This window comes from Hyaena hyaena, unplaced genomic scaffold (genome assembly GCF_003009895.1).
Source record: "Hyaena hyaena isolate Hyena2069 unplaced genomic scaffold, ASM300989v1 scaffold_170, whole genome shotgun sequence".
Taxonomy (NCBI): Eukaryota; Metazoa; Chordata; class Mammalia; order Carnivora; family Hyaenidae; genus Hyaena; species Hyaena hyaena.
Window position 1 is genome coordinate 1,707,340 of NW_024080802.1, and position 12,070 is coordinate 1,719,409.

The 12,070-nt window shown below is 37.6% G+C and overlaps 1 protein-coding gene across 1 annotated transcript in view; it reads left to right on the plus strand.

Moving 5' to 3' along the window:
- Positions 1-12,070, plus strand: part of ATP2B1 (ATPase plasma membrane Ca2+ transporting 1) — a 133,709-nt gene that overhangs the window by 107,405 nt on the left and 14,234 nt on the right. The window contains exons 14-19 of the mRNA XM_039240225.1: positions 515-694; positions 1,385-1,472; positions 2,051-2,157; positions 10,069-10,260; positions 10,495-10,708; positions 11,147-11,358. Coding sequence (XP_039096156.1) covers positions 515-694; positions 1,385-1,472; positions 2,051-2,157; positions 10,069-10,260; positions 10,495-10,708; positions 11,147-11,358 — 993 coding nt within the window. The remainder of the gene's footprint in view (positions 1-514; positions 695-1,384; positions 1,473-2,050; positions 2,158-10,068; positions 10,261-10,494; positions 10,709-11,146; positions 11,359-12,070) is intronic.

The window sequence follows — 12,070 nt, forward strand, 5'->3', positions numbered from 1 at the left end:
ATGAAACCAGCACTCACAAAGAAGTAGGAGAAAGATGTAGATTTGAAAGTTATTAGCACATACTTAACAGTTGAAGTTATAAGAATAGATAAAGTCATCCTTAAATGATAAGGAGTGGGAAGGAAAAAGTGAGCCACCCATACCCTAAAGAACACATAAGTGTTTTACTCTGGTGTGGTCTGGGCAGTAAACCGAGAAAGGTAGAAAGCCAACCAGAAAAGAATTGCTTAATGGTTGGGGAGCGGGAGCATTTTAAGAAGGCTTTGGTAAATAAATAATGCAAACATAAAATAGAATCACAACTGAAAATGAAGCCTGAACTAGGACTGTGGTGGTAGAAGAAGAAAGAAGAGATTATTGGGAACAATTGAAGAAATATTGAATATCTTGGGATGAAATTTAAATTGTCATTATTTGTGGCACTGTGCCATAACGCATTATACAGTGGGGTTTTTTCCCACCTCTGGAAATACTAATTTTCTTTCATAATACAAATTTTTTCTGTGTAAACCAGGTACCAGAGGCAATAAGGAAATGTCAGAGGGCTGGAATTACTGTGCGGATGGTCACTGGTGATAATATTAATACCGCTCGGGCTATTGCTACCAAATGTGGTATTTTACATCCTGGGGAAGATTTTCTATGCCTAGAAGGTAAAGATTTCAACCGAAGAATACGAAATGAAAAAGGAGAGGTAAGGGTTGTTTTTTTTAATGTTGATAAATTTTTCATATATTAGCAATTTAATTCAACAGATAACATATTGGATATGCACTGTGTGTTATATATCACACATGAATAAATGCAGCCTGCACCTGAGGCACAAAAACACGAACATTTTAGGAAGTGGAGGAAACTCATGATTTAGAAATTTGTTGTAAAGGGACAAAAAAAAAAAGCACTTTGTTTTTTCAGTCTACGCCGATTTCAGAAGTGTATGTGTGAGTGTGAGAGAAGGAATTTGAAAAGGTTGATACAAAGCATATTTTAGGGCACCTCAAACTCTTAAGCTTTTTATACTATGTTAAGGAATTTTCATTTTCATAGACAGTGGGAAGATTTTTTAATTTTGATCATATATATATATGCACACACATACACACATATATATATATAATAGTTCTAAGCTTTAAGTATGCATCACAGTGACCTAGAGAGCTTTTTAAAAACATTGATTGCTAGGCCCCAACCCAGACTATTTGATAAGATGATAGGCTTAGGGCCTTGTTCAAATATTTGCATTTCTGACAAGTTCCCCAGAGTTCCTGATGGCCCTGATCTGTTAACCGTACTTTTGAGAACTGCTGATACATATGCCAGATTGTTAATTGGTAAATTATAAAACTAGATTTGGGTACATTTTAACTGTCACAAACGTTTATAGATTGAGCAAGAGCGGATAGACAAGATTTGGCCAAAGCTTCGAGTACTTGCAAGATCATCTCCTACTGACAAACATACACTGGTTAAAGGTGAGTAGGTTTTACAATTATTTCACAGTTTATTAATAACAGAAATGTGTTCTGCTTCTGAAAATAGTAATAGATACTGAATAATAAATTTATTGATTCTAGGATGTTATCTTTTCCAATAAAATCTAAATACATTTCCTTTTATTTTTTAAATTGTTTTAATGTTTATTTTTGAGAGAGAGAATATGATCAAGGGAGGAACAGAGAAAGAGACGGAGACCAAGAATCCAGAGCAGGCTTCAGGTTCTGAGCTGTTAGCACGTAGTCCGATGTGAGGCTTGAACTCACGAACCAAGAGATCATGACCTGAGCCAAGTCAGACACTTGATCAGCTGAGTCACCAGGCACCCCATACATACATTTCCTTTTCACACCTTTGGTGATATTGCTCCTAATGTAACCTTAGTTTTTGGACTTGGTCCTTGCCCAACATCTCAGCAGCTTTCATTTCTCTATGTATGTTTGTTTGTTTCTAACCTTAGGTCTGTAAAACTGGCTGCTGGTCAAGGTACTCCACAGAATCACCTTATTAATTAAAGGGGATGATTTTACAGCACAAATATTTACTTTTGTTTCAGGTATAATTGACAGCACTGTGTCAGAACAACGCCAGGTTGTAGCTGTAACTGGTGATGGTACAAATGATGGCCCAGCACTAAAGAAAGCTGATGTTGGATTTGCAATGGTAGGAACTTACCTATTTAAGTATTCAGATGTAATTTACTGGCTGAGTTGTTTGTTACTAAATTGCTATTGATTTTAAACACTGTCCCTCAATATTTGTTTGAGTCAGAGTATGTGTTTAAATTGGTTTATAAGTCTGAGTAGTTTGTAACTACATTTATTTGATGCAGTGAAATCTGGCTGGAAGATGGTTCTTGAACAGTTTTAACATCGTGCGTTTACCTTACACTCTGCAAAATTATATAAACACCTGTCCTCTGATCTGAACCTTTAAACAATCCTTTTAAGAGACAGGCTTTGAACAGATAAGAAAGAGAGGGAGTGAGTGTGTGTGTGTGTGTGTGTGTGTGTGTGTGTGTGTTAAAAATATGATTTAAGAATCCTCCACTCAACTGAAAATGTCTGTTAAAGAGTCACTGAATGTTATCATTTCATATATAATAGGTATAATCCTCTTTCAAAATGAAAAAACTCTACTTCCCTCCCCCTATTTTCTTATACTCTAGCCATAGTACTGATAGTGTACTGATGAAATATTTACTATAAAATTGCTATCATGAAATCTATGTGCTACATAAATATTTAATGATTAAAATTAGGTTGTTTCATATCTTTGAATCAATTTCTTCCAGTTTTTCAGTTTTGGAATGAATATTTGTATTTTCAGTGCTATAGAAAACCTGTATGCTATTTTTAATTTTATTTGATTTCATTTTTCTTAAATATAGATCCATAATCATAATTGTCAAATCTGAAAACTGAAATTTCTTTCCTAAATTTGCAGCAGACTCATTTGAATCCCAAAGTTACTCCATATTGATGTGAGGAAGTTATATGTCCTGCTTAATATGAACCTTCATAGTCATTGTATAGATATTAAAATTTGGAGGAGGGGCCCACTTTTGTGATGGGAAGTATGTATCTCATTATCTTTCTAAAATATGGGAGACTTGAAAAGTTAAACATAGTCTGGCCCTACAGGTTTCAGATATATATGTGTACCAATGTCTATTTGTGTCATTTGTCCCCCTGCTAAAATAGGGGTTTAGAGAACCAACACCATGGCGGCGACCTTTCAACAGGTGTGAGAGAGATGGAAAGAGGAAATTATGTGGTTGAAGGGCTCTCAGCGAATAGCTGTGAACCCCAAGAGCCCCACCCTACCCTATTCCAAACTCAGTAGGGTTGGCAGCACATTTGTCTGAACTTCTGAAGACTTGTGAAATGTAGCTGAAGGGAGAAGGAATATTGAAGTGTCATTTCTTTGGCTGTGGGCAGATAGGATCAGTGTTCACTTTAGGAACACAGGATCCCACTCTGCTGCTCTTGAGCATTTAGCAGGACTCTGACTGTTACTTTCATCTGGACAGCCAGCCAACAAGGCTTTTAAGTACAGTGCATTTTAAGAAATAAAAAGCTTTCTTCCCAAAACTTCAGTGTTTAAGGCAGATGCTAAGAGCTTTCAAAACATACGGGTAAATATAGTATTACAGATAGAAACACAGTGCAGCGGCTGCTTTGTTTAAGCCCGGAAGGTTTTAGACCCATTGTACCACTTTTTCTTTTTAAGTTAGTACATCAAACATCCAAATCTGTTTTAAAAAGACAGGAAGAATGACTTGAACTTGAAAGCACCTTTGTTCAGTCAAACTTGAGTTTACTTTGTGTATTTATTCAGTTTTGCAATCTTACATTTTAAAACTGAATTATTTGGCCTGAGTTTTTAATAGATACCCATAAGAAATGGCTATATTGATTAGTCCTTTTTAAAGTTATCTCTTACTTTGCAGGCAGAAATAGCCGTTTTAGAATAACTGTCTGTGCATTCTCTCTCTCCTGTGCATGCGCGCGCTCTCTCTCTCTCTCTCTCTCACTCTCTATATACACACACCCATACACACACAGTATACATAGAGATATTTATAAAATTCAACATTAAAAATTTTGTCAACAATAAAGTAACATTTACAAAAGGACTCTTTAAGTCCTTGTGGAGCACCTGGGTGGCTCATTCAGTTAAGTGTCTGACTTTGGCTCAGGTCATGATCTGACAGTACGTGGGTTCGAGCCCCACGTCAGACTCTGTGCTGACAGCTCAGAGCCTGGAGCCTGCTTCAGATTCTGTGTCTCATTCTCTCTCTGCCCCTCCCCCACTTATGCTCTGTCTCTGTCTCTAAAAATAAAATGTTAAAAAAAAAAGTATATTTTTGGCTTGCAAAGAAGTCTTTTTCATTTAGCCACGCCCCATAGATTCCATGAGATTGCAAGCCTCTGTGTTACATTTAAAATACGATTATATTATTTTTTTTAATTTTTTTAATGTTTGTTTATTTTTGAGAGAGAGAAAAACAGAGTATGAGCAGGGGATGGGCAGAGAGAGAGGAGACACAGAATCTGAGGCAGGCTCCAGGTTCTGAGCTGTCAGCACAGAGCCCGACATGGAGCTCGAACTCACAAACCTTAAGATCACGACGTGAGCCGAAGTCGGACGCTCAATCAACTGAGCCACCAGGCACACCCCTATATTATTTTATTATATCACATTATTCATACCAAAATTCAGCTTACCATAACATACAAATATTTCTGTCCTCAAAGTCTGAGTACCATGATGTATTTCTGTAACCAAATACACCTTTGGCAGTAAAATCTTCCCTAAGGTAATTAAAATACTGTCTTTTTAAACTTCGGGTTAATAAAGGATTTGTTTGTTTATTTTCCATACATTAAGAAGCTGTTTTCGGTATTCCGGTCCAGAAACATTAGAGGTGAGTAGTTGCCTCCTGAAGGTTCCACAGGCAAGGAAATAAATAATCAGAGCATACTGGCACCAGTGAAAGCCTAGACGCAACACACGAATGCCTCAAGGAGGAAGATTGCCTGGAGAGTCTGGGAAAGGTTTTCTGAAAGAAGTGCCACTGAAGGGGCGCCTGGGTGTTTCAGTCGGTTGAGCATCCGACTTCGGCTCAGGTCATGGTCTCACGGTTCGTGGGTTCGAGCCCCACGTCAGGCTCTGTGCTGACAGCTCAGAGCCCCCTGGAGCCTGCTTCGGATTCTGTGTCTCCCTCTCTCTCTCTGACCTTCCTGCTCATGCTGTCTCTCTCTCTCAGAAATAAATAAAAAACATTTAAAAAATTAAAAAAAAAAAAGAAGTGCCACTGGAGCTGAGGGAGAGAGGAGGTAGATAGCTACAGCCCAGAGACCCTCAGTGAGCTGCAGGAAGTTTAACTTGACTAGAAGAGGGTAATGGATTCTGAAGCCAGGCTGATTGGGGACACCTGAAAAGGGCCTTAAATGCTGAGAAAAAGAGTTTGTTCTTTCATCTGGTAGACCCCCTCTTGCCAAACAGACTTCCAGTGGAGTAAAAGAAGTTTGGAGACGCACACATGGTAGCACACAGCCCAGAGAAGCTCATAAAAAAGCTCTTGAATGTTTTCTGATGGAAGTTTCCCAAACTTACTTGACTGTGGAACTCATTTTCATTTGAACACCAATTAACATCTCAAAATTACTTTTTAAATTCTGAAGGATTGTGAACAAGGGAGTGATGAGATTTGCATTTGTACAAGACAAGGGTGGTGAGAAACAGGAAAACCTGTGGGGCTCAGCTGTGTTAGATATGCTACACATTCAAAGTAACATATTCTGATTAGAAGCTAGAGATTCAAATTTAAAATTATTTTTTAATGTTTATTTATTTTTGAGAGCGACAGAGACAGAATGCAAGCGGGTTAGGAGCAGAGAGAGAGGGAGACACAGAAGCCGAAGCAGGCTCCAGGCTCTGAGCTGTCAGCATAGAGTCCAACACGGGGCTCTAACTCAAAAGCTGCAAGATCATGACCTGAGCCAAAGTCAGGCGCTCAAACGACTGAGCCACCGAGGCATCTCTGGAGATTGAAGTTTTAAATTAAGATTGTTTCTCATTGAGTATTTTTGAGAAAAGTTTATCAAAACAATATATGCATTTAAAAAGATCATTTCATTAGACTTACTACTTAGGTCTCTAGCACGTATTACTTATTCCAGCTCATTTTTTTGACAAAAGGAGACCAACTATTTTAGCTGTTTGTTTTCCTTAATTGTTTGCCTCCATATATCTGAATGACACAATGATGCTTTTTTGTTCTCTTAATATAAAGCACCAGCTATTCACTTTTGCTAAGGAAGATAGAGATGTAGCACTTTTATGGGCTCAACGGGCAAACACCACTGTCACTTCCATAATTGCATACATGCACACTACCTATCCTGTCACTCTTCCCCCCAGAATTTGATCATAATTTCATATAGATCAGCGTACATTCCTTATTGTGACCGTAAATGCTGATCCAAGCTGAGCCGTGTGGTCTACTGATAACTCTTACTAGCTTGCACAACTTTTTTTTTTTTTTTTTTTTTAATATTTTATTTCTAGGAGAGAGAGAGATAGTGTGAGCAGGGGAGGGTCAGAGAGAGAGGGAGACACAGAATTGGAAACAGGCTCCAGGCTCTGAGCTGGCAGTCAGCAGAGCCCGATGTGGGGCTCAAACCCACGAACTGTGAGATCATGACCTAAGCGAAAGTCGGACGCTTAACCGACTAAGCCACCCAGGTGCCCCACACAACTTTTTATGTTCCCTATAAATTGTCTTTTTCATTGACTTTCTTTTTAAATCTTTTTTTTTTTTTTTAAATCGTTCACTCTTCGGCTTAGCTTTTCTGTGTACTTAACACGAATTCATCACCAAATTCTCCTTCCTTTATGTCATAATCATCTGGCACTTTGCAATTTTTACCTTCTGAGAGCCTCCTCTCCCAGATCTTCCAACATGCTTGTATGTGGACTGTTGGCTAGGCCTGCAACCCAGCTGTCTTGTTTTTCTCCATACCTGAGGATTTCCTTTTCCTCTCTCATGTCGGGTCTTGTATTTCCTGGACTCAATGTCATCATCTGTTTTGGTTTGCTCCCTCATAAAGTAATGCTGTCTTCTCCAATAGCTTCCTGACAAAGAACAATTCATGAGAGGTAAACTTTTTCATAAGATTTATGAATGAAATCTCTACCCTTTTCTCACTCTTTAGTCTTAATATGACTTGGTAGAAAAGTCTAGTTTGAAAATCGTTTTTTCCACTCAGAATTTTGAATTCAATCCTCTATTATTGTTAGGAACCGTTTTGAATTTTGAACTTCTTGTGTTGTTTTTTGGGGTTTTTTTTCCCCCTTTCTGGAAGTATGTACGTCTTTCCTTAGTTTCCAGTCTCCTGAAGTATAACGGTTTTTTGTCATAGAATGACTTTCTACTATGAAGTAAACTCCTTCAATTTTGTGAAAATTTTTTATACTAGCCTTATTTCATCTCCACTGTTCCTCCTTTTGGAATACCTGCCCTCCTTCCTAGTTCTTAAACTACTTGAGTTTACTGTCTTGTTCTTTTTGTTTTGTTTTGTTTTTGTTTTTACCATACCTTTGTCATCTTGCTTTATTTTCAGGGATACTTCCTCAGTTTCTGTTTTGTTTTAGTTTTGGGGTGTTTTTATTTTGTCATTTCTGTGATCATATATTTTAATTTCCAAGAGTTGTTTTTGGATCTCTAAGTTTTTCGTTCTTGTTTTAGCATCCTATTCATGTGTCATTGATGTACCTTTTCTTTTTTTTTTTTTTAATGTTTTATTATTTCTGAGAGTGAGAGAGAGAAAGACAGCGTGAGCCAGGGGAGGGTCAGAGAGAGAGGGAGATACAGAATCTGAAACAGGCTCCAGGCTCTGAGCTGGCTTTCAGCACAGAGCCTGACGTGGGGCTTTGAACCCACGAACCGAGAGATCATGACCTGAGATGAAGTTGGACACTTAACTGACTGAGCCACCCAGGCACCCCATTGATGTACCTTTCTAAGGATTTGACTTTTTAAAATAAGTTTTTGTCTCTGCAGAGTCTGTCTCCTTTTGGTTTAGTCTCTGTCTTTCAGATTAGTCTTTTCCTCAGATGTCAGCTGATTCTCGGTTGTCCCTGAGTGTTTACCAGTGGGAAGCTGGAAAACCTTGGGCCTTTGGGTGGGATTTGTCAACCAGAAGCCTCTCAGTAAAGTGTTCTGGCTTGGCCATTTCACTTCCTTAGGGTACGTTGATTTGTATTTTTAGGTCTTTTCTCTTAAGATTTCCCAGAAAATAATGATCAAATCTGTACCTAGCGGGCAATCCTTAATACTGGTATACTAGGAAACAAGTAGAGAAAACAGGGTAATGAGCTCAACACTCAATAAACAGAGTTGCTCCTAGCCTCTTTTTTTTTTTTTTTACAGGATAGCCCCACTATATTCAGCAGTGCTTGGTACCTTCAGTCTGGACCTTCTTTGTCATACTCTCTCTAATAAATTAGCAGGCAGTCTCTGGCCAGGTCAGAGGGCTTGGCAAATTGCCACTAGGTTGCATGGACTTGGGAAGAGGCCTTGAGGATCTAGGTGGCCTTTTCTCGTAATTTTGTTATTTACATATGACACACATATGGAAAAGTGCCTAAGTCATAAATGCACAACTGAAGGGCACCTGGGTGGTTCAGTTGGTTAAATGTCTGACTTCAGCGTAGGTCATAGTCTTGCAGTTCATGAGTTGGAGCACCACATCAGGCTCTCTGCTATCAGCACAGAGCCAGCTTTGGATTCTCTGTCCCCCTCTGTCTCTGCGGCCCCTCTCATTCTCTCAAAATAAATAAAATTAAAATTTTAAAAAATAAAATAAATGCACAACTGAATGGATTATCACAAGCGAACAGCCCTGTTGTATGTAAGGCAAGTAGATTATTACCTATTCCCACAAGTGTGTCAATCACACTGTCTTCTGATCATTACCCTGTCTCTCTGCAAGGGTAACTAGTATTCTGAAGATTACTTTTGTCTGTTACTGAATTTTGAACATAAGAATCTTGTATTATGTGTTATTTTGAGTCCAGTTTGAACCTGTGAACTGCAAGATCATGACCTGAGCCAAAGTCAGACGTTTAACCACCTGATCTGTCCAGGGGCTCCTTGGGTCTAGCATTTTTTATTCATCATTATGCTTATGAGATTCATCTGTATTGTATATAGCTGTAGTTTACTTGTTGTTATTAATCCACAGTTTATTAATCCATCCCATCCTATTCTTGATGAACATTGTGGTTCTAGTTTGGACCTTCTTGGTACTTCTTCAGTGTCTTACAAGAAATCCTGTTTTCATTCATACCTTCACCTCTCCTTCCAGTGCTGCCTGGTGCTGCCCAGTACTGAGCCTTGTATAGGAAAGTTCTGTAGTGCAAAAAAAGTTAGTTCTCTGCTTTTCCTACTCTTAGCTTAGGATTCAGTTCTCTGGGGTCTGCCAGCTTACAATTTCGTTATCTCCTTTCCAGCCTTATTTAGGGTTTCTTTGCAGTATCTCCTTTCTCCCTAACATTGCTTTTGTGAGTTGTTATTGTTGTGTGACTGTCGGGAGGAATTTTGTTAATGCCTATGTTCATTCCACCTTTTTTTCACACCTAGTTTGAACTTTCTTTTCTTTTGGTTTAATAATTATTTAAACCAGTGAATCCAAAATATCCTTTAAAAATGTAAGCAGTGAAAAAAATAGTGAACTGTTGAACTTTTTTTCTTTCTTGTATTAAGTCTTCAAAACTAGTACATATTTTATACTTACAGCATATCTCAGTTATGACACTAAGTTTTCATTGAAAATATTTGGTTTGTACTTAAGTTGCATAAAATACCTTTTTCTTTGATTTTTTGCTTAGATGTAATATCTTTCTGACATGTCTCAAAATAACTGTACTACCTTCTTTTACAGTAAATTTAAGTCCTTATTTACTAAGTATAGTGGTAACAATTTTTGTTATTTACTACCATTTTGGATATTTAAAAGTTATAGTTTAAACATTTAGTCTAATTCACAGAATTTTTTTTAATAGGGCATCGCTGGAACTGACGTAGCTAAAGAAGCATCTGATATTATTCTCACAGATGACAACTTTACAAGCATTGTTAAAGCAGTTATGTGGGGACGAAATGTCTATGACAGCATCTCCAAATTTCTTCAATTCCAGCTTACAGTTAATGTTGTAGCAGTGATTGTTGCCTTCACGGGCGCCTGTATTACTCAAGTAGGTTCACAGTTCTTTTTTTTATTAAAACATGATTGTTTTAAAGCAAAATGTGTATAATCTGCCGTTTTAAAGTACTTATATAGTTGAATAAATTGAAACTTGATATTGTAGGTTAATTAATATAAAAGTATAATCCTGTTCTGTTCAGGTTTTTAAATACAAAAGGCTTCCTGAGAATTGCTGAGTCCCTGAATAGTTGTGAGTGTCTATTAGGAAACCTGTCTTTTCTAGGATTCGCCGCTTAAGGCTGTGCAGATGCTGTGGGTGAACCTCATAATGGATACGCTGGCTTCCCTGGCTCTGGCGACTGAACCCCCCACTGAGTCTCTCTTGCTCCGGAAGCCTTATGGTAGAAATAAGCCTCTCATCTCACGCACCATGATGAAGAATATTTTGGGTCATGCATTCTATCAACTTGTAGTAGTCTTTACACTCTTATTTGCTGGTAAGAATTCAGTGCCTGATAAAGCTTCGGTTGTTTTTATTCCAAGCTAATATCATCCCAGATGTTTTAATGTTACAACTTCGTCAAGAACAGAAGCTGTTCTGTTTCCGACTCCCCATTTATCTTTACTTTGTCCTCTTTGTCAGTGGATGATGCTTAGGGAGGCATTAGGGCAGATAGTGGGAGGAAATAAAATGAGTCCTGGTTTCTTGTTCTGGCTGTGCCACTAACTTTGATATCGTAATTTGGGGGTTTCCATGTCCTCTCCTATAAAACAAGAGAGTTGTCTTAGATAACCCCAGGTTCCTTCCAACTTTTCCTGTGCTGTCATTGGAGATCAAGTAAAGGTTTGGCTAGGTTTTATTATGGCATACTTTTTTTGAAATGTTAAATTATTTTGTATGATAATTACAAAATAGTAATTTTTCATTCTTTCAGGAGAAAAGTTTTTTGATATTGATAGTGGAAGAAATGCTCCTTTGCATGCTCCTCCTTCGGAACATTATACTATTGTTTTTAATACCTTTGTGCTGATGCAACTTTTCAACGAAATAAATGCCCGGAAAATTCACGGTGAAAGAAATGTATTCGAAGGAATCTTTAATAATGCCATCTTCTGCACAATTGTTTTAGGCACTTTTGTGGTACAGGTGGGTAATTGGAAAAGATAGTTTCAAATTTGATTATTATGTAGGAGATGCTAGATAAACAGGTAGCTTGTTCTGGAAATAATTGACCGCTGCATGTGTGGGGCTTCTACGTATTGCCTTAATGACACCTAAAAAAAGTTTTAAATATCATACCTCCAGTGAAAATATGATAATTTCTATCCTGAAATCCTGAACAGCACATTAAGTTAATGCTATTTTAATTGTACTACTGATTCTTCATTCTATAGCATTATCAAACTACTATAATTTTAATGTTATTTAAAGTAAACCTTACAGTTAACCAGTTTCTAGTCTAGCTACAGTGATCACTGAATTGCATCTAGCAGTTGATAGCAATTCCATGTCTATAGTTGAGTCTATTTTTAAATAATAATATTTGAAATGAATATTCTAAACTTCGTGTGATTCTGACTGCTGCTTCCTAAGTTGGTACATGCCAGTTTTTCATTTCACCCTTGAACAACACAGAGGGTAGAGGCACAAACCCACACCATCATCTCACCCAGCTCACCCCTGCACAGTTGAAAATTTGAGTATAATTTCTGAACTCCCCCAGAACTCCACTACTGTTAGCTTACTGTTGACCAGAAGCCTTACCAATAACTTGGTCAATTAACACATATTTTGAGTGTTATATAAATATTATATATTCCATTCTTACAATAATGTAAGGTAGAGGAAAAATGTTACT